Source organism: Mus musculus, chromosome 9, assembly GCF_000001635.26.
Source record: "Mus musculus strain C57BL/6J chromosome 9, GRCm38.p6 C57BL/6J".
Classification (NCBI taxonomy): Eukaryota; Metazoa; Chordata; class Mammalia; order Rodentia; family Muridae; genus Mus; species Mus musculus.
In genome coordinates, this window is record NC_000075.6 from 99,044,169 (window position 1) to 99,070,963 (window position 26,795).

Here is a 26,795-nt window from a genome sequence, read left to right on the forward strand (position 1 = left end):
TATTCGTTTTTATTGTATTTGCATTGAGTGTTTTTGCCCACATGTATGTATGTGTACCACATGTATGCCTGGTGCCTGTAGGACCAGAAGGTTGTGTCAAATCTCCTACTATAACTGGAGTTATAGACAGTTGTGAGCCACCATGTGGGCACTGGGAAAGGAACCTGGGTCCTCTGGAGGACTAGTGAGTCGTCTTAGCTGCTCAAGCCCCCAACTGGTTATTTTCTGAATTTTTCACTTATTAGTTTGAGACAGGGTCTAGAACAAGCAACTCTTCTGCCTCGGACTTCTGAGTGCTGTGATTACAGGTACCTATCATCAAATCAGGTCCAAATACAAATTTGTGCAATCAAAAGATAGGCCACTGTTAAACATTTAAATAAACACTTAGCACTAGATCCTAACAACACATACAGTAAGGGTCTTCTAGAGTGGGATTGTGTGCAGCAAGGCCATCGGCTTTCTTACTGGCAGGTGATGCTTATAAGAGATTCTACAGGGTTGGCAGGAAGGTGAAAGAAAACACAAAGCACATGCTGCCATCACGAGACCCACAGCCTCTGCAGTGCGGCTTACCTGGCCGGTTTTCTTCACCATGATGTTGTCACTGTGCCTGTCACCAATGCCGAGGACATAAGAGGCTACACAGTAGCCAGCACAGGACAAGGTAAACTCCTCAATCGCTCGGTCCAGGTCATCCCTGGAGGCAGACAGAGAAGCGGCAGGAGTTAGAACTCCAGTTTGGGGGATGAGAACTAAGCCCCATCGATGCTCAGGGAGAGCGCTGCACTAAGCTGCCAAGCAGAGTGAGCATATGGGCTTGGGAAAGCAGACGAGTCAGGCTGGCAGCCAAGGCATTGCCTAGCAGAGCCTTAGCCACGTGTCTCTATGTCTCAGGAGTCCTGGTTCAGGAGGTCTTAGGTTTACACAAAAGGTATTGTAAGAGACCACCATGGGTTGTATCATCCTTGGGCCTGGGAACATTTTTACCAACTTTTGTTTTGGTTTTTAGCTTTTGGAAGGCAAAGTCTTACTCTATAGCCCAGGCTAGCACAAAAATCACCATGGAGCTTGTCAGGTCTTAAACCCATTGCAATTCTCTCCTCCGTCAGCCTCCTAACTGCTGGGTTACAGGAAGAACCATTCCAAGTCAGGGTGGCCTCAGATTAGAATCCAGGCTTCGGAGCCTCGGTCAGAAGTGAGAACACAGACTCTTTGTAGAAGGCTGTAAGACTGAAACTGCTCCGCTCTCATGGAAGCCCTGAACAACGTGATGTTAAATGATGCCATTTGAGCTGATCTTAAGTCTTTGGCCAGCAGTGCCTGGAAAGCACTTCCTTCACAGTGAGATCCTTACTTCCTAGAAGAGCGGTGCAGTCCATCACCTTAACCATAGATAACACGCACTATTCTTACAGTGTTACTGAAGCAGGGTCTCATGGACCACAGATAACACGCATTACTCTTACAGTGTTACTGAAGCAGGGTCTCATGGACCATAGATAACACGCATTACTCTTACAGTGTTACTGAAGTGGGGTCTCATGGCTGTTTTCTGGCTCCACCTCCAGAATCCTGAGATTACAGGCACGTGTCCCTGTCCAGCTGTCTGTGGTCCCAGGCATCAAACCCAGGGCTTTACAAATACGCCACTAACTGATATATATCGCCAACTCAGTAACACAGTTTTAAATATTTTTCTTTTAGTTTGGAGAGATCACAGACTATAAACTTCGATCATAAAATTAACCTAACAGGGCTGGAAAGATGGCTTCGTGGCTCAGAGTATTTGCTGTTCTCCTGAAGGACCTGAGTTTGGCTCCCCACAGCCACACTGTGGTTCACAGTCCACCGTAACTCCAGCTTCAGAGCATCTAAGCCCTCTCTGGACTCCATGGGCGCCTGCACTCATGTGCACACACAGACACACGTGCACACTTAATTAAAATAACAGTAAGGCTAGGCATGACAGCACACACCTTTGATCTCAGCTCAGGGGCAGAGGCAGAAAATCTCTCTCTGTAGTCTAAGCATGCGCTCAAGGACAGCAGGACTACAGAGCTGCCCCATCTCCAAAAACGAAACGAAGCAAATAAATCTTCTAAAAGAACGAACCTATGAGAACCCAAGTTCATAATCACACAAGCTGATGTGGATAAGCAAGAGGACTTCAGCCCGCTGTCTTAAAAACATGTCCCAGCATACTGAAGAGCTTCTATACTTTGCCATCAAGTTTTAAGACTTTAATAAAGGCCCATGAATAATAAAGGCTTCTGTGCTGAATGAAGCAATGCAGACGCTCTCTGAGCAGGCAGGGCTTCTGTCTCGTCACCATAACCTGTCAGTGTTCCTATGAGAAATGCAGAGGGTGCACTCACCCAGAGTTGTACTCCTTGAGCCAGTTCAGGAGTGCGTCTTTGTTGAAGGCTGCCGTGGCAGCCACGTTACTACTGTTCAGCTGAATGTCAGCGATTGTCTCAGAGGTGCTCACAACCTCAATGAGGCCAGAGCGATCTCCTGTTGCTAAGCAGCCATAGGGGAGCATCCTGGAAAGGAACACAGACATAAGGGGCCATGTTCTCCATGACAGGAAACATCCATTTTCTAAGTTTTATCCTTTGATTTAAAAGAGAAGAATTTTATTATTAACAGCTTGTCAGTCAGTAATACCATACGGAAAATGGAACTTGGACCAACAGATAGAATGGTTTACCAGAATGCTGCAGCTAAATGCATCATTTTGTGTATAATTGTGCTTATGGAATATTCAATTTGCCTGAACTGATAAAGAGGAGCATAGCCTACAAGCAAGAACTCATCCCCTTTTTACTCTAAAGCTCCAGAACCAGAATCATTCTTTTCCGAGACAGGGTGTCTCTGTGTAGCCCTGGCTGTGCTGGAGCTCACTCTGTAGACCAGGCCGGCCTCAGTTTCTCTGTGCAGCCCTGGCTGTGCTGGAGCTCACTCTGTAGACCAGGCCGGCCTCGAACTCAAGAGATTCTCCTGAGTGCTGAACTTAAGACATTTGGCACCAACACTCAACTTTCTCCAATTTTCTAGAAACTATATTATAAAAAGAGTGACTTGTGGAAAGGCAAGATGCTTCAGTGAGAAAGTGTTTGATGCCAAACCTAATAATGACTGGAATTCAATCCTTTGGACCAGCATGCTGGAAGGAAGAACAGATTCCTGCGAGCTGACCTCAGATCCATGCGTAAGCCTCAGGACAGGCACATGCACAAATCATTGTTTTAAGAATTACTTGGGCTGGTCACGGTGGCACATGCTTGAGCTGCCAGTGCTTGGGGGTGGGGATTTAAGGCCAGCCTGGGTTCCATGAAACATTTGCTTAAAACACAAAGAGAGGAAAAAGAATACGCTGGTAATGGAGTGTACTATCTTGGGAGATTCAAAGAGACATTAAATTAACTACAGAAAATAGGAACAAAGCAGGGCATGGTGGGGCCTGGCTGTAAGATTCATCCCTTGTTACATAGCAGTCTGAGGCCAGCCTGGGCTACATGAGACTGTAGCCCAAACAAACAACCAACAGACATAACGCATGGGTTCAGGAAACGGTTGGGTGCAGCTATGTGGCACACTTTCTATCTGATATCAGTTATGATTCAGAAATAAGCAGTCTTGCTCTCACTAAGCTTATGAAGCACGAGGCACAATGTGAGTGCGGTCACTGAGGAAAGCCCTGGCAGGGGGAGGGCTCAGGACTGTTGCTCTTACAGAGGATGGAAGAAGTTCAGTTCCTAGCACGCACATCAGACAGCGTACAACCTCTAACTCCAGCTCCAGGGGGGATCTGATGCCCTCTTTTTGTCTCTTGAGGGCAGTGCACTCACATGCACAAACTACACAAATAGTCATGATTCAAAATTTAAAAGTCTTTTAAAAATTTAAAAAGATCTCTAAGATAAAGAGATGGCTCAGTGGGTAAAAATGTTTGCTGTGTAAGTGTAAGGACCTCAGTTCAAATCTCCCAAAATCTACATAAAAAGCCAGCTGTGCTGAGGAGACAAGGAAGGGGGAATTGATGGGGATTGCTGGCCAACAACCAAACTCCAGGTTCACTAAGATACTCTCTTTTAAAGGAATAAGGTAGAGAGAGAAGGGTAGATACCTGGCTTCTTCCTCTGGCCTCTTGTGTGTGCCCCGTCTGTACCCCTCTTCCCAGAGAGCTGAAGGCTTGTCTGGTCTACACAGTAAGATCAAGGCCAACCTGAGCAACTTAGAAAAGGCCTACAATTCACTAAAGACCTTTTGAGGGGGGAGGACAGGAGGGCTCTGGGATAGGGCCAGAAAGAACACATGAGCAAGGTTAGAAAAAGATGTGACATACTGGAAAGCTGGTGTGGGGTCCTGCAGTTCATGTGAGGGTCAGAGAGAGAGAGAAATTGGGGTGTGTGGGGGTGGGGTGGGGGAAGATGAGTCCATTAGTGTGTATCACAATCCAATAAAAGAGCTGGATTAGCTTCTAAAATTACTTCTAAAAAAGAATTCAATTATTATATACTCTTTTACATGCAAAAACCACCGTCAGATGACATTCTGGCAGACCAAAAATACTAATCAATTATTTTAGACCCATATTACTTTCTTTTCTTCTTTTAAGAAGAAACTAAGGAATAGTAAGTTTTTTGCTAGTGCCTTTCAGCCTATTGTGACACAAGCCATGCAAAGCAAACAGGGCTGCTGGGTTACAGTGAGCTTTCTTGCATCCTGCATCCCCTTGGAGCCCAGTCAGAGCCCAAACTGGGCAAAACTCCAACAACTTCCTCTTCAAAAGCAAGCAATGATGAAAGCAATCAGTGACTTAAAGATGGGCTTGCACAATGGGAAGGAAAAAACATCCTCATCTGAAAGATGGTTTGACAGAAGTCATGCTGGGGACAAGCTTAGACCCACCCCACCCCACCCCACCCCACCCCCCACCCCCACCATCACCTCAGGGCCTATATCCAGTCTTTATAAAGGACAAGCCAGCACTTTCAACATTACCCTCACACTCTCTGACCTAAGACAATCTCTAACCTTCATGGGAGATTCTAGAACGAGACACACCATGCTAGAGGGATGGAGGAAGGTACCACACAGATCCAAGTCTGCGGAGCACCTCTACCCACTGTGAGGGGTCACACTGCAAACCCTCCTTTACCTGGCGTTTGAATTACTCTCACATGCTTCCCTGCCAGTACCAATATCATTAACATCTTACATTAAACCTTTGCATGGTCTCCGAGAAGTGAAAAAATCCCATCAGTAGAGCCAGGACTACTTGGGGTGGGGGCGGGCGGGGGAGGCAAGTGGGTCTCGGTGAGCTTGAGACCAGTCTGGTCTCCAGGACAGCCAGGACTGCATAGTAGAGAGTTCCTGCTCCCTCTTGCCTGCCTAAAAAAACCTTCCATCAAAAAAACTCAGATATACATGTGAATGAAGACAACTACACCCCCTGCCCCCTTTTTGGCATGTAGCTCTGGGACAAGGGGCACAGGTGACTGTCAAGTCTACCAAATGTCAGACAGATTTGAGGCTAACAACTTTTCAGTTGGCAGGAAAAACTGAGTGCTAACTGTGACGCAAAAACAAGGCATCTCAACATATTTATGCCTTATAAATGTTCTACTCCTGACAGGAGAGACACAAGAGTAACACGACACGGAGAGAATTTAGATGAGCATACACAGGTCTGTTACTAGGAGCAGGGCACTGTTACAGTACTAAAATAGTAACATATAGGAGGTACCAAGTACTTGACACAGAAGAGTGCATGCTGCCCACAAGAAAAACAAACACAGCGGGCATGGTGGAGTAGGTATTTATAGAGACAGTCACGGAGGGTGGTGAGGAGAGAGGAGGTCAGAGTTCAAAGTGCCAGCAACATCCCACTGGACACTCGGGTGTTTCCTATTGCACAGGAACCGAGCACACACCCAGCACTCCCACACATGGCTGCCTCTGTTTTTCTGAGGTTACAATGAAGTTCATGGTGCTAAATGCAAGCCAACTTTGGGTAGAATGAACAGAACCAGAATGGAGAGAAAATCTGGGTTGGAGTTTTCAGTTAGGCTGATGAGACTAAGAAGCCAGTCTGCAGCTCAGGCTCTGTAACCCAGGAAGGCCCATGGTCTGGACAAACCTGCAGTTGCCAGTCAAGCACTGCACCCTGTGTCTGTCGTACAGTGGCTCTCCTTCCGTCAGGACAACTGGGGACTGAATTCAGACACTGGGCTTGTGCTGCAAGCAGGTTTACCCACTGAGAGATCTCACTGGCCCCTGAGTTGCTTCTTGGTAGGAATTTGGTCACAACAACAACAACAAAAGATTGGTGTATTCCTTATGAGTAATTAAGGAAAAGAGAAAGAAGGAAGGAAGAAAAGAAGAAAGAAAAAAAAGCTAATTGTGTTTTAAAGTAGTTAATAAGAAATGTGTAAGTTAAAAGAACAATATATGACATATGGTGACTGCTGGGTTCTTTTTAGGTTTGGAGCAGGGTCCTGGAGCTGAAAGAAGTGGATACATGTCCCATCCTATTTAACCCAGAGCTGTCTCCAATTGGTAAACTTGAACATGAAAATTTAGTTTGTTCCAAGGAAGTCTCGCTAGGGAAACGAACTACCCTTAAGCGTGGCTGCAGGCCCAGCAGTAGATGGCTGACAGGAAATGACCGCAATAGCGTATTTGTCTTAAAGTGTCAGGGCTTTTATATTTAATTTTTATAAAATTTTTAATCTTATTATGTTTTCCCCCTTCCTTTACCCCACATGTCCTCTGAGTACATACTGGGTTCCAGCTTCGTGTTTTCACGGGACTCCTGAGTGTGAGCACAGGAGGGGTCACTGTTTCTTGGGGCTTCTCTTGGGGTGAGGGGGGTCTTTTCCTTCTGTTTGTCTGTTTTGCCCAATTCTGGTATGTTAGTTTTTATTATATCTTCTTATATTCTATCTTACTATTATCCCTTAGAAGCCTGTTTGTTTTCTAATGAGACACAAAAAAGGGTAATTCTGGAAGGAGGGGGGAGGTGGGAGGAACTAGGAGGCACAGAAAGGGGAGAAACTGTAATCTAGATATGTTATTTGAGGGAAAAAAAAATCTATTTTCAACAAAAGGGAACAAATTCAGATCTCTCTTATTGCAATCACATTTACAATTTTATGAAAGGGGGAAAAATCACATTTGATTGCTCTAACTTAAGGAAAACTGGAAAAAGTATATTCTAGAAGGATCTAAAAACAAATACTCTTCCTTTAAAACATAAACAAGGTAGCAAGTGAGATAGATAATCCAGTGGATGTAATGCTTGCTGCTAAGCCCCACAATCTGACTCTTGCTCCCCAGATCCACAGGAGGAGGAAGCCAACCCTTAAAAGGTCTTCTGACCTCCACATGTGCCCCCATGGGATATGAATATGCATACGTGCATGTACACACACAAATGTTAAAAAGAAGAAACCATAAAGGCATTTTGAGAACTGACATACTTTGGCAAACAAAGGTTACTGGACATGAATTTGCATGCCACTTTAATAGGACAGTAAAATACAGAATATATTGACTTAAGAATCTTGACAATCCTGGATTTGAGTCGGGCACTATTTGATATTTTTGTAACTCTGCTTTAACGTCACTACTGTCCCAGCTCTTCTCACTTGGAGCCGTGAGGTTTGCAGGGGATGATCCGCGTGAAGCCCACAAAGTGCCTGTCAGTCAATACACAGCAATGGTTTCAAATCTTTGTACAAAAGAGTTCATCAGAGTGTGAAGACACATGACTTGAATCCCAGCACTTGGGGCACTGAGGCAGGAGGATGATGAATTCAAGGTCATCTCTCCCTGGAGAGTAAGTTCAATATCACCCTGAGCTCCATAATGGACCGTGTCTCAAACCAACCCTCCCAAGCTTGAAACTACCCTGGCGTGCGGTTCTGGATGTTGGTCCAAACCTACCCGTTCCCAGGAACCTCAGCACATACAGTTTTAAGTCTGATGAGGTTCAATAGGGCAGTGACTAGAAGCACATGGTGAGGAGCTCACTTAACTATTACTATGAACAATAATTAAAATAGCAGAAGGAAGGGCTAAACAGGGAAAACAGTGTGGAATAAGCAAATGCTCTGGAATGCTCACCGCAGGTCCAAGCCAGCTTCTTTCCAAAGCAGATCCATCAGGCGCAACATCTGCAGCGTCAGCATGTCCTGCCGCAAATCTAAGGGAAACACCCGCTACGTTACACACACGTGCACTCTCACGCCCCTCGCCCGCTAACTCAGTCCCAGGCATTCAGTCAGATTCAGTCATTACCAAGCATTGTAGTTCCCCTCCAGTTCTAATCTTGCCATGGTCACTGTATCAAACAGGCTCAGCGATTGGCATGTCCCTGTACAGTTTCAGAAAGTCAAATTTCAACCATTTCCCATGTATGAGCTACCAAATTTCTACTACACATACCACATTGTTAACTTTTCCTGCCTTTAATACCATACAGAAAGCTTTTATGAATCATATGGGTTAGTGCATTAGGAGCCCAGAAAACTGTAAGGGTCGAATCTATTTATGATCCTCTTTATGAGAGCTTCCAGTCTCAGCACTCAGGAGTCAGAAGCATGAAGTCAACAATTTTGAAGCCAGCCCTGGCTAGATCATGAGATCTTGAGCCAAAATAATAACGAATAATAAAAGTTAAAGAATACTTTTAGCCTACATGATGGCCACACTTGTAACCCCAGTACTTGGGAAGTACAAAAGGTTGGGTCAGCAGAGTGCAAGGCCATTGTTGGCTACATAGTGAGTTCAAGGACAACCTGGGCTATATAAAAACACCTCTCTTTTCTTCCAACCTCCTCAAAAAGTACTTTCAGATAAAACCATGTCAAAGTAATAACAAGCTATTTTTTTTAATTAGGTATTTTCCTCATTTACATTTCCAATGCTATCCCAAAAGTCCTCCATATCCACCCCCCCCACTCCCCTACCCACCCACTCCCCCTTTTTGGCCCTGGCGTTCCCCTGTACTGGGGCATATAAAGTTTGCAAGTCCAATGGGCCTCTCTTTCCAGTGATGGCCTACTAGGCCATCTTTTGATACATATGCAGCTAGAGTCAAGAGCTCCGGGGTACTGGTTAGTTCATAATGTTGTTCCACATATAGGGTTGCAGATCCCTTTAGCTCCTTGGGTGCTTTCTCTAGCTCCCCCATTGGGAGCCCTGTGATCCATCCATTAGCTGACTGTGAGCATCCACTTCTGTGTTTGCTAGGCACCGGCATAGCCTCACAAGAGACAGCTACATCTGGGTCCTTTCAGCAAAATCTTGCTAGTGTATGCAATGGTGTCAGCGTTAATAACAAGCTATTTTATCACAGAGTCCTTTAGGGACCCTGGTATGAGATGAAGAACCTAAAGCCCATCAGTTAGGGCTTGCTTGTGGCCGTAGAGCTTACAAGCTAGGACTGCCTTTGGCTGTTGCTTCTTTATCAAGTCTGGGTCATCAGCTCAGTTAAAGCCTAAAGCTCTGTCAAGGCTATCGAAGCTACTGGCACTGAACAGAACACATGAACACACATTGAGATATCCTTGCTTTTTACAGACTTGGTGTCAAAAGATTTACCATTTGTATTTTACAGAGCAAAGTGGGAAGGCTTATCAGGTCAGTAAATAAACTGTACAAGCAATGCCAGGAAGGAGTGGCTCCCGGAGTGTGCTGAGAGCTGACCCCGTGAGCACCGGCAGCGTCTTGCCTGCTATCACACTGTCACACACATTTTCCAACATGCTGAGACATACTGGGGACTTACCGTCACCATTTTTAAAGATCACTCCAACCGAGTCCTCTCCAAAGGCTCTGCTGCTGTAGACCAGCCACAGGGGCTTCATCTTGGAGTCCATGTATTTGCACTTTTCAACACTGAAATCAGCAAGGGGGAATCAGCCACTTCACACAACAGTGCGCACGGCTACACAAGTGCCCTGAGGCACCAGGCTTGCAAGCTCCTCAGGTGAAAGCCAGCAAACTTCTGTGTAAGAAGGAGCCCAAGGGCAGCTCTGGCTGATATATAGTCATGCTCAGAAGGATGAAGCCAAGCCTAGGATCTGACCTTCCTCTGGCTGCGCTTGTCATCCCTCCTTGGATTTCAGACTTCCTTAATGTTACAATATTTAGTAGTGGGTAAAAGATTAGAATATACTGCTGTATTAAAATCAGGACTACAACTGGCTCTTTTTAAGGACACTTTTAATTTATGTGTGTATGTGTACGTGAGAACTACAGAGGACAGAAGAGGCCATCAGGTCCCCTGGAGCTGGGGTCGATGCTATTGTGAGCCACCGGAGGTAAATGCTGGGACACAAAGTGCTCTTAAATGCTGAGCCACATCTCTAGCCCAGATCCTTGAGTTCATAATGCAGGATAAATTCTGAATACTATATTAACACAAATTATAATTTTCTATTTCTGTATGAAAAGTGAGAAACAGTTTAGTGGTGCACTTAAATTTCATTTTAAAGTGGGAAGTCAGTAAATAACGTGTTATGGTTTCCAATGTTTTGCTCATCCAGGATTTCCAGTTCTTAGAGACTGATATTATAGTCAGGAATAGTGGTACATGCCTGTGTTACTTGCATTAAGCAGGCAGGAGGATTATATGTTCAAAACCAGCCTGGGCTACATAGAGAGTCTAAGGCTAGCCTGGGCTTCATAAGACCCTGTATCAAAACTAACTTGAACTGGAGAGATGGCTCAGTGGTTATATTATATAGCTCTTAGAGGACCCAAGTTTAGTTCCCAGCACCCAAGTCATCAGCTTACAATAGCCTGCAACCCAAACTCCGGGGATCTGATGCCTCCGGCCACTGTGAACTCCTGCAGTCATGTACTCATACTCGCCACCCAATTAAAACGAATTACATCTTTTTAAAACTAACGTATATATGTTCTTAAGTTATATACATTGAAAGAAATTAATTTGCAGTATTACTAGTCCCACAGAGAAATCTAGCTAATAGTTATACAGCTTAGTGAATATAAACAGTTTCTGAAGACTCGGGCTTTCCTTCCGTAGTTCCTTTGACTTCCTTGGGCTAACAGCCAGCCCCACCCGCCCCCTAGCACACTGAGTCAGGAGCCTCTTCTGCACTGCTGTTCCCACGGAGCAGAGACAGTCACTTACTAGAGCTCTGAGAGGATGACGCAGGGGTTCAGCGGCGACTGCAGGTCAGAGAGCGCCTCCCGGTAAGCACTCTGTTTCAGGCACGTGTGCATGGCCTCCTTTCCCTTAGCTCTGCTCAGCTTCACCGCATTCAGTTTGATTAAGCTATTTAAAGTTTTTAACTTATTGAGTGCTTCCACCTGGAAAATAAGGTTCCCCACCCCCAAATTCACTTATGGTTAAAAATATCATGATATCATGAATGCAGTCACATTCACCAGTAGCTCTAAAAAACACATACACAATCAGGCTAAAGTAAAAACCCTGAGTATAAGAAGGGTTTTACAAGGGCTGGAGAGATGGCTTAGTGGGTAAGAGCACTGACTGCTCTTCTGAAGGTCCTGAGTTCAAATCCCAGAAACCACATGGTGGCTCACAACCACTTCTAATGAGAGCTGATGTCCTTTTCTGGTGTGTCTGAAGTCAGCTACAGTGTACTTATGTATAATAATAAATAAATCTTTGGGCCGGAGCCAGCAGGGAGAGGTCCTAAAAATTCAAATCCCAACAACCACATGAAGGCTCACAACCATCTGTACAGCTACAGTGTACTCACATACATAAAATAAATAAATAAATCTTTAAAAGAAAAAGATCTGAAAATGTTTATTTAAAAAAAGGGTTTTTTTGTTCATTTGTTTTTTACAAACAGTGAGTTATTATTATTTATTAGTCAAGGTATCACTTTTAAACCCTTTATTAAAAGACGTGTTGTAAACTTGGGAAGAGTCAGCAGGCATAAATAAACCATGGGCATTTTCGGATAGGAATGAACCTGCACTCGGCACTATACTTCATGGAGTAACAGGATCCGGAGCACCTCAATCTGAACCGCTCAATTTAGCCCCCAGCACAGGACAGGGGGTCTGTGCAGAATCCACCCACCATTCCTGAAACAGTGTTAAAGTACTGAACCCTTAGTGCCTACTTGTATGTGCTTTTCTCTATGTCTTAGACATAGCCTTTCATGTAGCCCAGGCTGCTCAGCCTCCCTAGGAACTATACAGCTATGTGTTAATGTACCTGGAGGGCCCTGTCATCCCCTGTCTAAAATCACCTGCTTTCTTTCTACTGCCAAGACAACAAGAAGAGATTATAATTCAAGGTATTTGTCCAAGATAAAATCGATTCTTTGAAGCTGGGTACAGTGGTGCATACCTTTAATCCCAGTACTTGGGGGTTGGGAGGGAGGCAGATATGGGCAGATCTCTGTGTTTGAGGCCAGCCTGGTCAACAAAGTGAGTTCCATGACAGCCAGAGCTACATAGAGAAATGCTGTCTCAACATTTTTTTCCACTTTTTTTTTTTTTTAAGATTTGTCTTGGGCTGGAGAGATGGCTCAGCAATTAAGAAAACTGACTGCCCTTCTAGTAGTCCTGAGTTCAATTCCCAGAGACCACATGGTGGCTCACAAACATCTGTAAAGGGATCCAACGCCCCCTTCTGGTGTGTCAGACACACCAGCAACAGTGCACTCATATAAAATAAAGAAATAAATCTTTAAAAAAATTAAAGACTTGTCTTATTTTTAAGTGTGTCTATGTGCCTATGCCTGAGTATATGGGTGTATACCATGTGCATGAAGGTGCCCACTGAGTCTAGAAGAGGGTGCCAGATCCCCTGGAACTGGAATTACAGGTGAGCCACCTGACATGGATGCTGGGAATTGAACCTGGGTTTGCTACAAGGACAAGTTCTTGTAACTACTAAGGCATCTCTCAGATCTGGGAAAACTCTGGCTTTCAAACAAACAAACAAGCCAAAACAAACACCTTTGTACTTGTAGCATAGCAATGGCTAGATCAAAACCATTATTTGTAAAAGCCACTTTAGTCAAGCATGGTAATGCATGCTTTTAATTACTGTATATATGGTGGGTAGAGGGAGAAGGACGAGTGTGGTCAGAGGCAGGGAGACCTCTGTGAGTTCAAGGCCAGCCTGGTCTACATAGTGAGTTTCAGGTTAGCCAGGGATACAGCGAGACCCTGTCTCACTCAATCAGTCAGGCAAGGAAACAAAAAACTGCATTAGGCAGCTGTAATGAACACCCTCTATCCCAGGGCTCAGGAAGCAGGGGCAGGAGAATAGCTACAAGTTTGACAACAATTTGGTTTACATAACAAGTTCCTGGCCAGGCAGGGCAATTACAAAGACACCACCTTACTCTCTCCACAGGAGTTCTTGTTATCACCTAATAACTGGGAGTCCAATCATATTATATTATATAAAACTAATGAGAATATAATAACCATAAACCAGGAGGAACTTTATATGTCATTAAAACTAGAAACAACAAATAATGACAAACACATATAAAGAAAAATGCCAAATATATGAGGTACACATATACATTGGTTTGTAATCCCACTTTCAGGGAATTTATTTTGTATCATGTTTTCATTTTAAAATTTGGCTTTTGTGCAAGAAAACCATTCAGACTATGTATGGATGTAGATTCTGGCATATAGTTTCCAAAGACTGGCTGAGACCTCGCTCATATAAAAAACTAAGATGGTTCTATGTAGCTTATGATAAAAACAAGACGGCCAGTGCTTGCCAAGTTATCCATCTGTCAAAACCACAGGCACTCCATTTGTTAACAGCTTCAGGAGCTGTACAAATACTGGCAACAAGAGAACCAGATGAACACTGGACTATGCAAACCAGACCTTTCTAAACTATGTCAAACTAGAATGTCTGCCATGTTTGTACAGTTGGGAACTGCTACGTCACTGCTAATTGTCCTGGTCTTCCTTTTCTGAATAGTATCCTAAGTGGCCATGAGTCACTTCAACAATTGTCATTTTACACCTTTATAATGATAGCCTTTATAGTGGTACCACAGTGGGCTGGCTGAGTAGGTCAGTAAGTACAGGACTCGTGGCCAAGCCTGGAGACCTGAGTTCCATTTCCAGAACTGAGCATTCCATCAAGTCCCCCTCTGACGTTCACCCCTGCGTCCCCACCCCACCATGGAAAGGGTACGGAGTCTTTCTCTTATTATTCATCAGTCAAGAAAACAGTCATGACTGGTCCTGGTGGAAGTTACTTTTACCCAGAAGGCTGAAAAGTTCCAGGCCAGCCTAGGCAACTCAGTGAGACCCTGTCTCACTCAAAATAGACCTTTTTAGAAATAGGGATGGAGTGATTTGGAGACTGGGCCTGAAGAGATGGCTCAATGGTCAAGTGAGTTTGCAGAAAACTGGAGTTTGGTTCCTAGCACACACACTGGTCAGCTCACAAACACCTGTAACTCCAGCTCTAGAGGACCTGACACCATACTCTAGCATCTGTGACTATCTGCACATAGAAAAGGGCTGGGGCTGGAACTTAGCAGTAGAATGCTCACCGATGGTACAAGAGGACCTGGGATCAGGGCAGGGAAATGGGGAAGGGAAGAGTGGTATGCATGCCTCCTTAGAAAAGTAGTATTAAACACTTCCAGAGAACCAAGAGGATATGCAGTGTGCTTGAGAAATGAGCAAGGGGAGCCAACAGACACACAATGAGGTCTGACACACATCAACCAACAGATACACAATGAGGTTGGACACACAGCAACCAACTAGGACCTTTTAAGTCTGGGTAGAAAAATCCGGATTTTCAGTGTCATGAACAATTATTGTTAGGGATTTAAAGAGACTAATATGACTGGAAAACATGGTCACTTCTCAGATGTTCAAAGGCTGTGCTGGGGAGGAGAGGCAGACAGGGGAGGGTGGGAATGAGAAGCCCAGTGTAGAGGGTGGTGGAGTAGAAGACAATGGGTCAGATGAGGGGCCACCGTGAGCACTGGTTCACAGTGTGGATCAATGATGCTGTTTCATGGTGTGAGTCTCTATTAGCTGCTTTCACCACACCCATGGCCTTTCCAAAACATACCACAGTCATTTCGTAAAAGCTTATGGAAGGCTCTCTAGCTAAGTAAGGGAGCAAGGAATGGTAGCAGACTCTTACATTCTCAGAATCTGGGGGAGGGGGATCATGAGTTCAAAGGCAGCCTATGGTTTATACACACAATGGTCAATTATAAGGAGCACAATTAGACAGCATGCTTAAAGCAGTATGAGTTCTTGACAGAGAGTAATTATTTAATAACTTAATGGTAATATCAGCAATACTTCTGGACTGCAAGAATGTATTACAATTTTAGGTATGAAGATATAGCTTGAAAAGGTGACAAGGACTCTGAACTACAGAAATCATGTGTTTATACCTCACTATATCTCGGTCTAAAAGATGAATTATATGCATCATAAACTATACTAAAGAGTCGTAAAGCTTTAAAAACACACAATTCCATGAAAAGAGTGATGTAGGCTATGAAACACTGGAGGCAGAAGTCTGCCTCCTTCATGTCCATCTTGAAATACACTATTAAAATGTAGGTCATCCTATTAATATAGAAAATATGAGATATGCCTTAATTCTAAGCTTTCTGAAACTTATCTTGACAGATTTTCCTAAAAGCTAACAGCTGGGAAATAGCTCAGCGGTAGACTGCTTGCATGTCAAGTACACAGCCTTGAGTCCATCCCCGAGCACAGCATAAATTAGACACAGCACCATATGCTATGGATCCCAGCACTCAGAAGGCTGGGGCAGGAGGAGCTCCTGACCATGGACCTCTCTGACTAAATGGTGAGTTCAAGGCCATCCTGAGCTTCATGAGACTCAGGCCATTCCCACAAAGCACTGATCAGGGTAAGTGACCGAAAGGGCAATAAAATATGTGACTGGAGACATTCCGTTTGATAAACTCGGTTGATCACCATGTGCTAAAGTGAATTACAGAAGTCCCTACCTGTTTGGAAAGCACTTTCATGTGCCCCACGCTTCCTCGACAGTATGCTTCCAGGATGACACCAAACTGTACGGACACAGCAGGAGTGTGCACCTCTGACCTGCAGAAAAGCAACACTGAAAAGGTTTGTAATCGAACACTTCAGAGCGTGAAGAACAAGCACTGACCTCCTTATTCTGCCATGGAATGCTCTTCTGATGCCAACCAGCTGAGAGCTGGCCATCCCAAGCACTTACTAGTAAGAGGTCATACCGCAGTTAGGACTCAGAAGTTATGAGATCTTAGTGGTCAATTCTTAAAGAAAACTAATATTCCCACATTTTAAACTGCCTTTTGAAAGGGAAAGGAAATGTAACTTAGGAATTTGGAGAGACTCAGGTGGAAAAAAAAAATCTCTCTGACTGCCGCCAATGAGCCAGTCAGCCTAACCACATTTCTGTCCCCCTTTCCCACTGTCATTGAGTGTATAATGGGCGTGGGGCACTAGCCATGGGGGCACATGGAGGTCAGAGGACAAGAGAGGAGAGCTGGGTCTCCTCTTCCACTTCATGTGGACTCAGCTTGGCAGGTTTGCACAGCCAGACCCACTGCTCACTGAAGCATCTTGCCAGCCCCAGTTTTCTTTTCTTTCTCAAACAATGGCATGTATGTATTAAAAAAAAAAACAACAAAAATATTTACTTTGTCATTCTCTGGAGGGTTTAAAATAGTACTGAATTGGACGAGGAGACAAAGTATAAAAAATATGCATCAACAAGAAAACCACTTTAGTAAGGGAAAATCTGCTAAAATTAATACCACAGACCATGAGTTCTTTAAAAGCTTAGTTAAAAAGGAAAGTTTTTTTTCCTGACAAGCAGTTTGAACAGAAGTGTGAGAGGAAAGGTTAAGAAGGCTGAAATGACCACACACGTGCCGGCTCTGTGGTCTAGCCCAGCCACTACAAAGCAAACACACACATAAACACGGGCAGGAGAGGTGGCTGGGAGGCTAAGCGCTGGCACTGCTCTTCCAGAGGACCTGGGTTCAATTCCCAGCACCCACACGGCAGCTCACAACTGTCTGTAACTCCTGTCCCAGGGGATCTGACATTCTCAAGCAGACATACACACAGTCAAATCACCAATGTACATAAAATAAAAACATTTCTTAAGAAAGAGCGCATGAAGCTGGGAGGGAAAAATGACAGTAGGAGCTGGAGAGGAGTGGCTGGGGTAGATTTGATCAGAGCACACACACAGTATAAATATTTAATCAATATTTTTAAACAAAAATTAGTTGTTAGAAAATATTACAATATAACAGTTACTAGTTTTAGTTCAAAATCTAGAAAGTATCATAGAATACTTACCTGAAATACTTTGCCAAATGATGAAAACAGAATTTAGGTATCAAAAGATAAGAGAAGGCACCAAACAGTGTAAATGTCACGGATGGATCAGAAAGCACCTGGAGAAGCTGCTGCTAGTCCACTGGCTGTCTGACATCACACCGGGTTAGTTATTAGAGAACATCATGGTATCAAATCGCAATAGCAAAGACTTACCTAAGATGCCAAAACAGAAACTGCCCAATCCTCCGATTATCAAGTGCTCTTTCTAATAGGAATCTGGAGAGGGCACAATCGAGAAAAGGCTCATATTTCAAAACTTGCACCAATTGTAAAAGATACTGAGAGAGTTCTTCATCACTGAAAGAAACAAAAGGGAGAGAAACTCAGCCACCTGTAACATGAAAGGACCCTTCCCTACCAACTGTCACATGCCCTGGCTCATGTGCGTGGGTCTCCTGGACCAGGCCTGTCATGTGCTTACATTCGCTGTACCACGTGATTATACATAAAAACTGCCAGGAGTCGTGCCCACTGCCCCCAAATAACATAATTATTTTGTGTGTGTGTGTGTGTGTGTGTGTGTGTGTGTGTGTGTGATGTATGTGGTATGTGTACCAGTGTTCAGAGGACAATGTGGTGGAGTGAATCTGTCTAGATAGGTTCCAGGGGTCAATAAGGACATCAGGGTTCTGAGACAAAGTTTCTCCATGTCCACTTATAAAAACCTATAGCTACTAGAAACAACAAATATAAAGTGGGAGGCTGCTTCTCCTAGTCATAGGATTCTACATCTCAGACTAATACAGAGGTTACATAGTTCCTTCTGCCTATCAAACTATTCAAAATAGATCTGATTTTAAAAGCAAGGAAAGACCATAGCCAGGATGGGGACAGGAAGATCAGTCTGAGCTTGACAACTAGCTAGCCTGGGCTACACGGTGAGTTCAAGGGCAGATCCCATGTGAAAATAAATAAACTTGCCTCCATCCTAAAATACCAACCCTTCTTATTTGGGGCAATTAATAGACTATGGGGAAGGAAAGAGGGGACAGAGGCATGGCTGCTCAGTTTAGAAGTGCTGGCCTCCAGGGTTGGCCAAGGGCAGGCGCTTGGAAACCAAGGTTTCAGAACTCGGTCCTGTAGTGAAAGGGGAAAGTGGCCTTCCCACACCTAAAGTGTTCATGCAGCAGTAAGGGCTGCACCGCAGAGCCAGCAGAGGGCGCTAAGATCCCACACAAGACCTGGCCACCAGTGCTCACACACATTCCTTGCCCACTCTGGTAACTCCTTGCCCCATGATGGTGCCAGAAAAGAGATACCTCATCTGTCGAAGGCAGCCTACAGCGTATTCCCGGACATACTGGTCTGGATAGTTGAAATCCAGGAGTTCCAGGGCTTCCCTGGGGGGCAGTTTGGGCCATATCTGCAGGAGCGCCTGAAGCTGTTTAAAATGAAAACTGGGTCAGAAGTTTGGTGGACAAAAGTAACTTACCTTTCCCGGCACATGGGAGCACAGATGAGTCAAAACAAGGAAAAAATTTAACTACTGATGCCTCAAACATCCTGGCAGATGCAGACTAACAAAGGTTGCCTTTGTTTCTGAAACATTCTGTGTACGTTTAAAAGGTTATTCTGTGCCTACCAAAAACAAAGTAAGACACTGCAGGTATCTACAGTGATTAACCACCGCATAATTTAAGAACAAAACAACTATAAATAAGCCAAGTCTCAAGCTAAGTAAAGACATATATACTAAGAAAGTCAATAACTCATTTTAAAACTACAAAGTATGTATGTATGTATGTATGTATGTATGTACGTATGTATAGTATGTATGTATGTGTTTGTCTGAGGCAGAGTTTCTCTGTGTAGCTGTGGCTGTCCTGGAACTCTGTCTGTACACTAGGTTAGTCTAGAACTCAGAGATCAGCCTGTCTCTGCCTCTGAGTGCTGAGATTTAAGGTACACACACCACCAAGCCCATCTGCCTTTAGATGAATGTTTAAAGAAATCTATTACTTTACAGACTTTTTATTAGCCAGAACAGCTCGAGCTCCTCAGATCAGAAATAAAAGTGAGTGGTCCACGAGAACTGAACAGTGCCTACATTCTGTTTATGGCTAATAAATCCTGTTATAAATGCTACAGGACATTAGACGACAAGACTCCCTGGGCAAGAGCTGGAGCTGCATGTGAAGACATAGCTGTGGCCACACCCAGGTCTTCAGAAGAGGAACTCTGCCATGGCTCTGTGAGATGTGGAGCCCTTAAAGGCTGAGACAGGAGGACTGGACATTTGAGAGAGGCTAAGGTTACATAGTAACAAAACAAAACATCCAACAAATGGAAATACTTCTGCGGAAAGACATTTTACACAAAATCAGAGTCACACACACACACACACACACACACACACACACACACACTTGTTATTTGGGGGAAAGAAAGTGGAGGGAGAGAAGGAAGAGATGGGAGAGGGAGGGACAAGGAATTTTCTGTCACCTGAGCAACATCTTCAAGTTTATTCCACTTGATTGACAAGAGTAGTTTTGGCAGTGACTGAGGGAAATTTTCTCGGCAGTCTTGCCGTAGAGTCCAAATAAGGTCCATTTCGTTCTCACACAGCTGAGACAGGGGGTCCCTGTCCAAGATTTCTTTCAGCACAGCAAGAAATTTTTTTCCACCACGACTCTTTAAGAAAGTAAAATGGCCATTATGGAATTTAACTGTGCAACCGTTCAGCAAATTTATATACAATGACTTTATAATTGTGAGCTTTACCAACTGAAATTCTGTACTAGGTTCACTAACGTGGCTCCTTTTAAGAAGTCTGCATTGTTCTGTGTTAATAGGTTATGAGTTATGTATAAAATCCAAGTGCAAACACTAGATGGCACTATTGCTTTTAGGTTAAATATATTGTACCATTTAAATAGCTTATAAAGTTATTGTTTGAGTTAAATTTTTTCTTTAACTTGCTCTGTAGATCAGGCTAGTGAGCCTCTGCCTCCCAAGTGCTGGGATTAAAGTCATGCCAGGTGGCAAGCACTTTTATCTCCTGAGCCAACTCACCATCTCCTGATTTCTACCAACCCTCAGCTCCCTACCCCAAGATAGCCCAAACATATAACGAATATGAAGATGCGTAGCATATAATATCAAAACCAACACACACTATCGCTCCTGAGCCAACTCACCATCTCCTGATTTCTACCAACCCTCAGTTCCCTACCCCAAGATAGCCCAAACATATAAGGAATATGAAGATGTGTAGCATATAATATCAAAAAACAACACACACTATCGCTGGCAGAGGTCTCAGTCTGTTCCCAGCTCAGTACATGAGACTACATGTCTGCCTTTTGCCAAAGCCCGTCCTGCCGAAGCTGGCTCTGTCTTTCTAGAGCTTTGAATTCGCTCTCTCCTTCCCGAGGCTGGCTGCTGTCAATCCCACTTAGCAGTTAGCTGAGGCGTACTCTCGAAAGCCAGTTACCTTTTCCTCATGCTCAGCTGTATTGTCACAAGAAGGAAAACACCAGCAACCTTAGTTTAGAATCAACAGATAGCACAATCGCTGGGCACAGAACCTAGAATCCTAATTTCACCAACTCTTCTAAGTTGGAAATCATCAGTGGCAGATCCGCCACTCTAACAGCCTCCAGCCTACCTCGTGTCTTCTTGTTCTCCAAGTCCAAAAGGACCAACCATCCATCCCCTCCTTCTGCCCTCCCTCTTCCTCTTTGCTACTTGAAAGAACACAGCCTCCTTAGCTAGCTGACACTAAGATAGCATTGGAATTCTGTGGTGTGCACTAGCAACTACCGTGGGCCATCCCTGAATTTATGCAGAAACGGGCTTCCCATTCAAGTCATACAAGCCACCAACAGAGCCACATTTAGGCAGCACTGGGATGCGCACACTTATCCACACTCACAGACTGCTTCCCCGTTACATCTCTCACACATTCCTTACAACAGATGAGGTGAAGGCCCCTCCTATCACAGAGCTCTGCAGTGAGAACCAGATGGAGCTTGGTACTTACTGACACATTAGCACTGTCTCCGCTGGCAAGCTCAGCTGCCTTCTCAATGATCTGTTGGAAAAAATAAAAATTTACATTTTTATCCTGATATTTGTAAAATTTCCAGTTAATAACTATGTTTGCACTTAGATTACAAGAGACTGCACATGCTTGGCACTCAAGCTTTTATAAATGGAAACAAAATTAACAAATGAAACAAGACCCTAAATCAGTGTCCCCCAAGGGCTTCAAACAATGGCGTCACTGAGGGGACTGCAGAGCAAGGCCATCGCTAGCTCGCTCGCTCGCTCACAGACTGCTCCTAGACAGGTTAAGGAGGGGTCACGAGGGTGGGGGCTGAAGTGGTGGCATGTGCTGCCCAGAACTCACATGGTGGTTCAGTCACCTGTAAATGCAGTTTCAGGGATCTGATGTCATTTTTGGCCTCCCTGAGAACTGCAGGCATACGGTACACAGATATGTGTGTCGGCAAAAGACTCCACATATAAAATAAAAATAAGCTAAAATATTTTAAAAGGTCCTAAGGGAGAGTCCCACCTACACTGTCCAGCAGCCTGAGCAGGTAGAAGACACACAGAGGCCCACCTGCTGCCAGGCAATGTGGATGGAGAACATCCAGAGAGCAGCCTGCAGCCACATGGCACGGGTGTGCTGTATACACAGAGGCCCACTTGCTGTGGAGTGGGCAGAGGAGGGCACCCAGAGGCCCACCAGCCACGTGGCCTGCCCACAGTGGGAGCCACTGCAATGTGCAAGTATGTGGTGGACAAGTGTGGAGAAAGAGAAAGAAGCACAGCATATGAAGAGAGCTGGAACTGGAGACGGGGGGTAGAAAGGAACAGCCTGTCCTGAGCAGCCAGCCCGGCCACCCAAGGCCATGGTGAGGTCCCAGCCAGTACTGCCACCTGAGGGCCATGTCCGGGTCTGTGTTGATGTCCATGGCTCCTATTACCACTAGAGATGTGCAGATGTCCCTGGTCTGGCAGCCACCCGGGCAGCAGAGTGGAACTGGCCCTGGTAACAGGGCCTTGGGTGAGCTGTGAGCATGAGAGTTGACTCTGCCAGCCACTCATCTGCCACAAGGCAACATGGAAACGAAGGTGGTGTGTGTTTCTCCCATCCCCATCAGCTGGAGTCTGGAGAGCTGGCCCTGGGGTCATGAGTGCTGATGGCCTGGCCCTACTGTTGAGTGACTTGCAGCAGCACTTAGGAGATCAGGCTCTGAGCACACCTGGGCAACGCAGTGGAGCTGGCACTAGTGACATGAGTGCAGGCGAGTCATCCGGAGAGCATGGGAGAGCTCACCCTGTTTCTTGCTGGTTAAGGCATTGGGTGAGCTATCCAGGGCAGGGCTACAGAGTTCGCCCTGGTGGTATGGGTAAGGGAGAGCTGGTGAGCTGACCACTTAGCTACCACCCACGCCCACATCCAGGGCTTTGATTGGCCCATCCCAGCATCTACCTCATTTATGAAGTGCCCAGGCACATCAAGACCAGTCTTGCTGATCCAAAGCTGCAGGATCCCCGTGACACAGGGGAACAATAGGATATCCAACAAGAGTCCTGGTGAGTGAGGACCCGGTATTGATAAAATATCAGAAGCCAGAGGCCTGGAAGCAGACCAATGACTCATTGCAGTGAACATTTACAAGCTAAGATGTGTGAGACACAATGTGACGCACTACGGCTTCCAGGATACTGTCTATGCTTTGTTTGTTTTTTTGTTTGTTTATTTTATTTTCCTTTGGTGGGTGGGGGGGTTGTAAGGGCAGAGAGCACATAGACAGGGGTGGAAGATGAGCCAGCTAGGGTGCATGCTGTGGAACTCACAAAAAACCTGTAAAATGGTTTTGGAAAAGTTACAAGTAAGCCTTATTACACTTGACTTTTTATAGTTGTCAGCTATCAAGGGCTAAGGTGCGTGTAAGTCAAGAGGAAAGCATTTGCCTAGTATGTGCGAGGTCCTGAAGGCCCAGAATCTACAGCAAGTCTGAGCCCAGTCTACTGAGGGATGCCGTGAAATGAAAGGAAGGATGGCAGCAAGTGAGTGGAGAGCGGGAGAGCAGGAAAGGAGGGAAATTTAAAAAGCAGATGCGAAAGCTGCGAGCGGCGGCTTGGTGGAGGTGCAGCTCAGTGGTAGAGTGGTTCCTAGCGCTTGGCTGATCCCCAGCGCTGCGGGAAAAGTCCTACAGAAGCACTGATGCAGCTCTCACTTCCCTCGGTTCATAGAGACGGCTCTTGAAGATCGGAACCTGCCAATGTTGGGGAGACAGGAGAGACTCAGAAGTCCCAGCCTGGGATGTTAAAAATGGTCATTCCCAGCCTACTGCACAGGTGGTTTCTAAGGTCAAGTGAGAGTAGTCACTACTATTGAGCTTTGGTCATAAAATCCCCTTGTAAAACAGGAGGTAAAGAGGACAGTGGCAGTGCAGAGTGACTCAGTGACACTGAACAAACACCACAGCTGACAACGGTTACCAGAAGACTGCAGTGCAGCACCTGAAGCAGTGGCCGTGAACAAGCCCGCATCTAAGGATAGATTCCGGAGCACAGAAATGTATCACATCAACCATGTTTAGTTTTTCCCTCCTCAGTACGTATAAAAACGGCAAGTTCTTAACATAGCAGCCGTTTTAGGAAACACAGTTCTTTCTTTGGTTTTAATTTACCAGTCAGAATAGTATTTTAATCTTATTACAAACTGGTGCTTGGACCCAGGACCTTGCATGTGCTGGGCACACACTCTGCCGCTGAGCTGCATCCACAGCTCGCTCGCTCTTTATTTTTTATGTTTTGAGAAAGAACCGCTTTATAAAGCCCAGGGCAATTTGGAAATCACAATCCCCCTGCCGCGGCATCTCCAGCACTGGGATTATGGCTGTGAGGCACCATACTGGACAAAAGAACTTTTTTCTTTTTCTAGACAGGGTTTCTCTTTGTAGCCCTGGCTGTTCTGGAACTCCATAGACCAGGCTGGCTTTGAACTTAGAGATTCACCTGCCTCTGTCTCCAAAGTGCTGGAATTAAAGGGGTGTGCCACCAATGACTGGCTAAAAGGCATTCTTAAAGACTTTATAATAATAAATTGGTTCTTGGGTGGATACAACTGATAAAGTACAAATGACTAAAGCAGCACTGAACTACACAAATTAATTTTGCATAAGACTCTAGAAACCATCTCTGGGACTCACTGAGTACATAGTTCTGTATTTGTGAGTTCTGCTTAGCATGTGTGAGGCTCTAAGGTCCACCGCTCCCCCAATGCTACAACACACACAAGACTCTTATACAAGTCTGTCGGTGCTCAGCATGAAAATGAACGGAGTGTGTAAGTAGATTAATTTAAATAGTATTTAGTACTTTAAATGCAGCCTTTTCTCACTTGGGCCAAGAAATCTCTTGTGCATGTTTGTCCAAAGATTTCTGTATTAAAATCAATACCAGGGGCTGGAGAGATGGTTAAGAGCACTGACTGCTCTTCTGAGTTCAAATCCCAGCAACCACATGGTAGCTAACAACCATCTGTAATGAGATCAGATACCCTCTTCTGGAGTGTCTGAAGACAGCTACAGCATACTTACATACTTACTTACATACATACATACATACATACATACATACATACATAAATCTCTTTAAAAAATCAATACCAATCATACCTAGGAGAGGGAGGAATATCACACTTGAAAATCAAAACATTTTAGAGGCTGGAGAGATAGATGGCTCAGTGGTTAGGAGCATCGCCCTTCCAGAGTACCCAGGCTCAGTGGCCAGCAACTACATGGCAGCTCCTAACAGTCTGTAAGGATTCCCAGGTTCATCTTTGGACCTCCCTGTACACCAGGCATTCATATTCATAGGCAAAAACCTTATACACATAAAATTACAAACACAGTAAGATAAGAGAACACTAGGAGAGGGCTGGGGATGGTGCTCCGTGGCTAAGGACGCAGCTCCAAGACCTGGGCTCAACCTCTAGTAGCAGAGGGGAGGGAGAATATGACACCTCCGCTGTCCTAACATATAAATCGTTACAGTCCTGTTTCAGCCACCACTAAACAGTCTCATTTCAGAAACATGCATGAAGCTTATAAACTAAGGATGTATTCTGAAACAGAAATCCTTGCCACAGATTCTATGGAGTCACTGCCAGGGATGGTACCTCACTCCTGGAGTCCTAACTCTTGGAAGGTGGAGGTAAGAAGACTGTCACAGAAGGCTAAGTGTGACCTCCACAGCGAGTTCGAGGCTGTACTGGCTAGAGTGGGGCACTCACTGTCTGAGCAGCCACTGTCCTCCAGGTCCTGACAACAGTCATACCTGGCAGGCAGAGTCACCTCTTCTCTCACTGCATCCATATCTCTGAATCGACATGATGGCATTTTATACACCTCACTGCACACTCATAGCTATGTGCGAATACACCTAAGAGGCTCTTTACCTTAAAGGGAAATCAAACAACTAAATCTCTCTTTACAAACACGGCTCCTGAACGCCAGAGACGCCATGTTTCATTTGGTCAGTGATAAGCACACACCAGCTGCCATGGTGCACAGCTTCCACTGGATCTCACTGTCCATCAACAGTTCTGAAAGAGAACTAGACACACTGAGGTTGGGTGACCATGCACGCCTAGGAATAATGCAAGGGCTTTGTGCATCGTGGCCCTTTAATTAGCTTACCTTATCGAAGGGGGGATAATAACACGGCTGCTTCTTATTCTCTGGGAACGTAATGTGCAAGGCGGTGGCGTTCTCAGCATATGGGTTCGTCTGCACAGTCCCCATGGGATTCAGCATTTCTTCCAGCTCATCTAGAACATGCAAAGAATCTGGATTTTTATTTGGATAATTAAGAAAATGTTTTTGGAACTGAACTTTAAAAATCAGAAGTCTGGAATTCATGAAAATGTGCTAAAGGTTGTGTCACCTAAGCAAGTTTAGCGAACTGTGTCAGTAAGCCTTTAGGCACATGAGAAGGACTTCATTGCTCTTGATCATCAAGAGAAGTCTAACTGGAGAACACACACTTTTACTGTTTTCTATCTCTGCGGCGAGCTCATCTGCCGGTCAGGACAACATAAGCACTAAAGCTTGCTATAAAGAAGGCACTGTTGCTTAGAAGGTTTCCTCTAACACCTACAAAAATAAATGTTTAAAACACGAATACTCTCATTAAAATTGCATATATAATACATAGTTAATACAGCATATAATTATATAATATACTTACATAATGTAATATACTGTATATATGTTATATATAATATACATATGCATATACACACGAGAATTTCATATCTATAGCAAAATACTCTAAGTCAATTTGAGTATAAATAATAGGTAGGCATGGTGGCATACACTTTTAATCCCAAAATTCTGGATGCAGAGGCAGATGAATCTCTG

The 26,795-nt window shown here is 44.7% G+C and overlaps 1 protein-coding gene across 4 annotated transcripts in view; it reads right to left on the minus strand.

Annotated features, from left to right (window-relative positions):
• Pik3cb (phosphatidylinositol-4,5-bisphosphate 3-kinase catalytic subunit beta) overlaps positions 1-26,795 on the minus strand; it is a 101,834-nt gene that overhangs the window by 5,767 nt on the left and 69,272 nt on the right. For all 4 annotated transcript variants that reach the window (NM_029094.3, XM_030244688.1, XM_011242829.3 and 1 more), the window contains 11 exons: positions 26,073-26,203; positions 21,392-21,442; positions 19,852-20,040; positions 18,669-18,790; positions 17,563-17,706; positions 16,017-16,116; positions 11,174-11,352; positions 9,803-9,912; positions 8,137-8,215; positions 2,379-2,546; positions 577-700 (listed from right to left, as the gene is read on the minus strand). In NM_029094.3, the coding sequence (NP_083370.2) occupies positions 577-700; positions 2,379-2,546; positions 8,137-8,215; positions 9,803-9,912; positions 11,174-11,352; positions 16,017-16,116; positions 17,563-17,706; positions 18,669-18,790; positions 19,852-20,040; positions 21,392-21,442; positions 26,073-26,203 (1,397 nt within the window). The remainder of the gene's footprint in view (positions 1-576; positions 701-2,378; positions 2,547-8,136; positions 8,216-9,802; positions 9,913-11,173; positions 11,353-16,016; positions 16,117-17,562; positions 17,707-18,668; positions 18,791-19,851; positions 20,041-21,391; positions 21,443-26,072; positions 26,204-26,795) is intronic.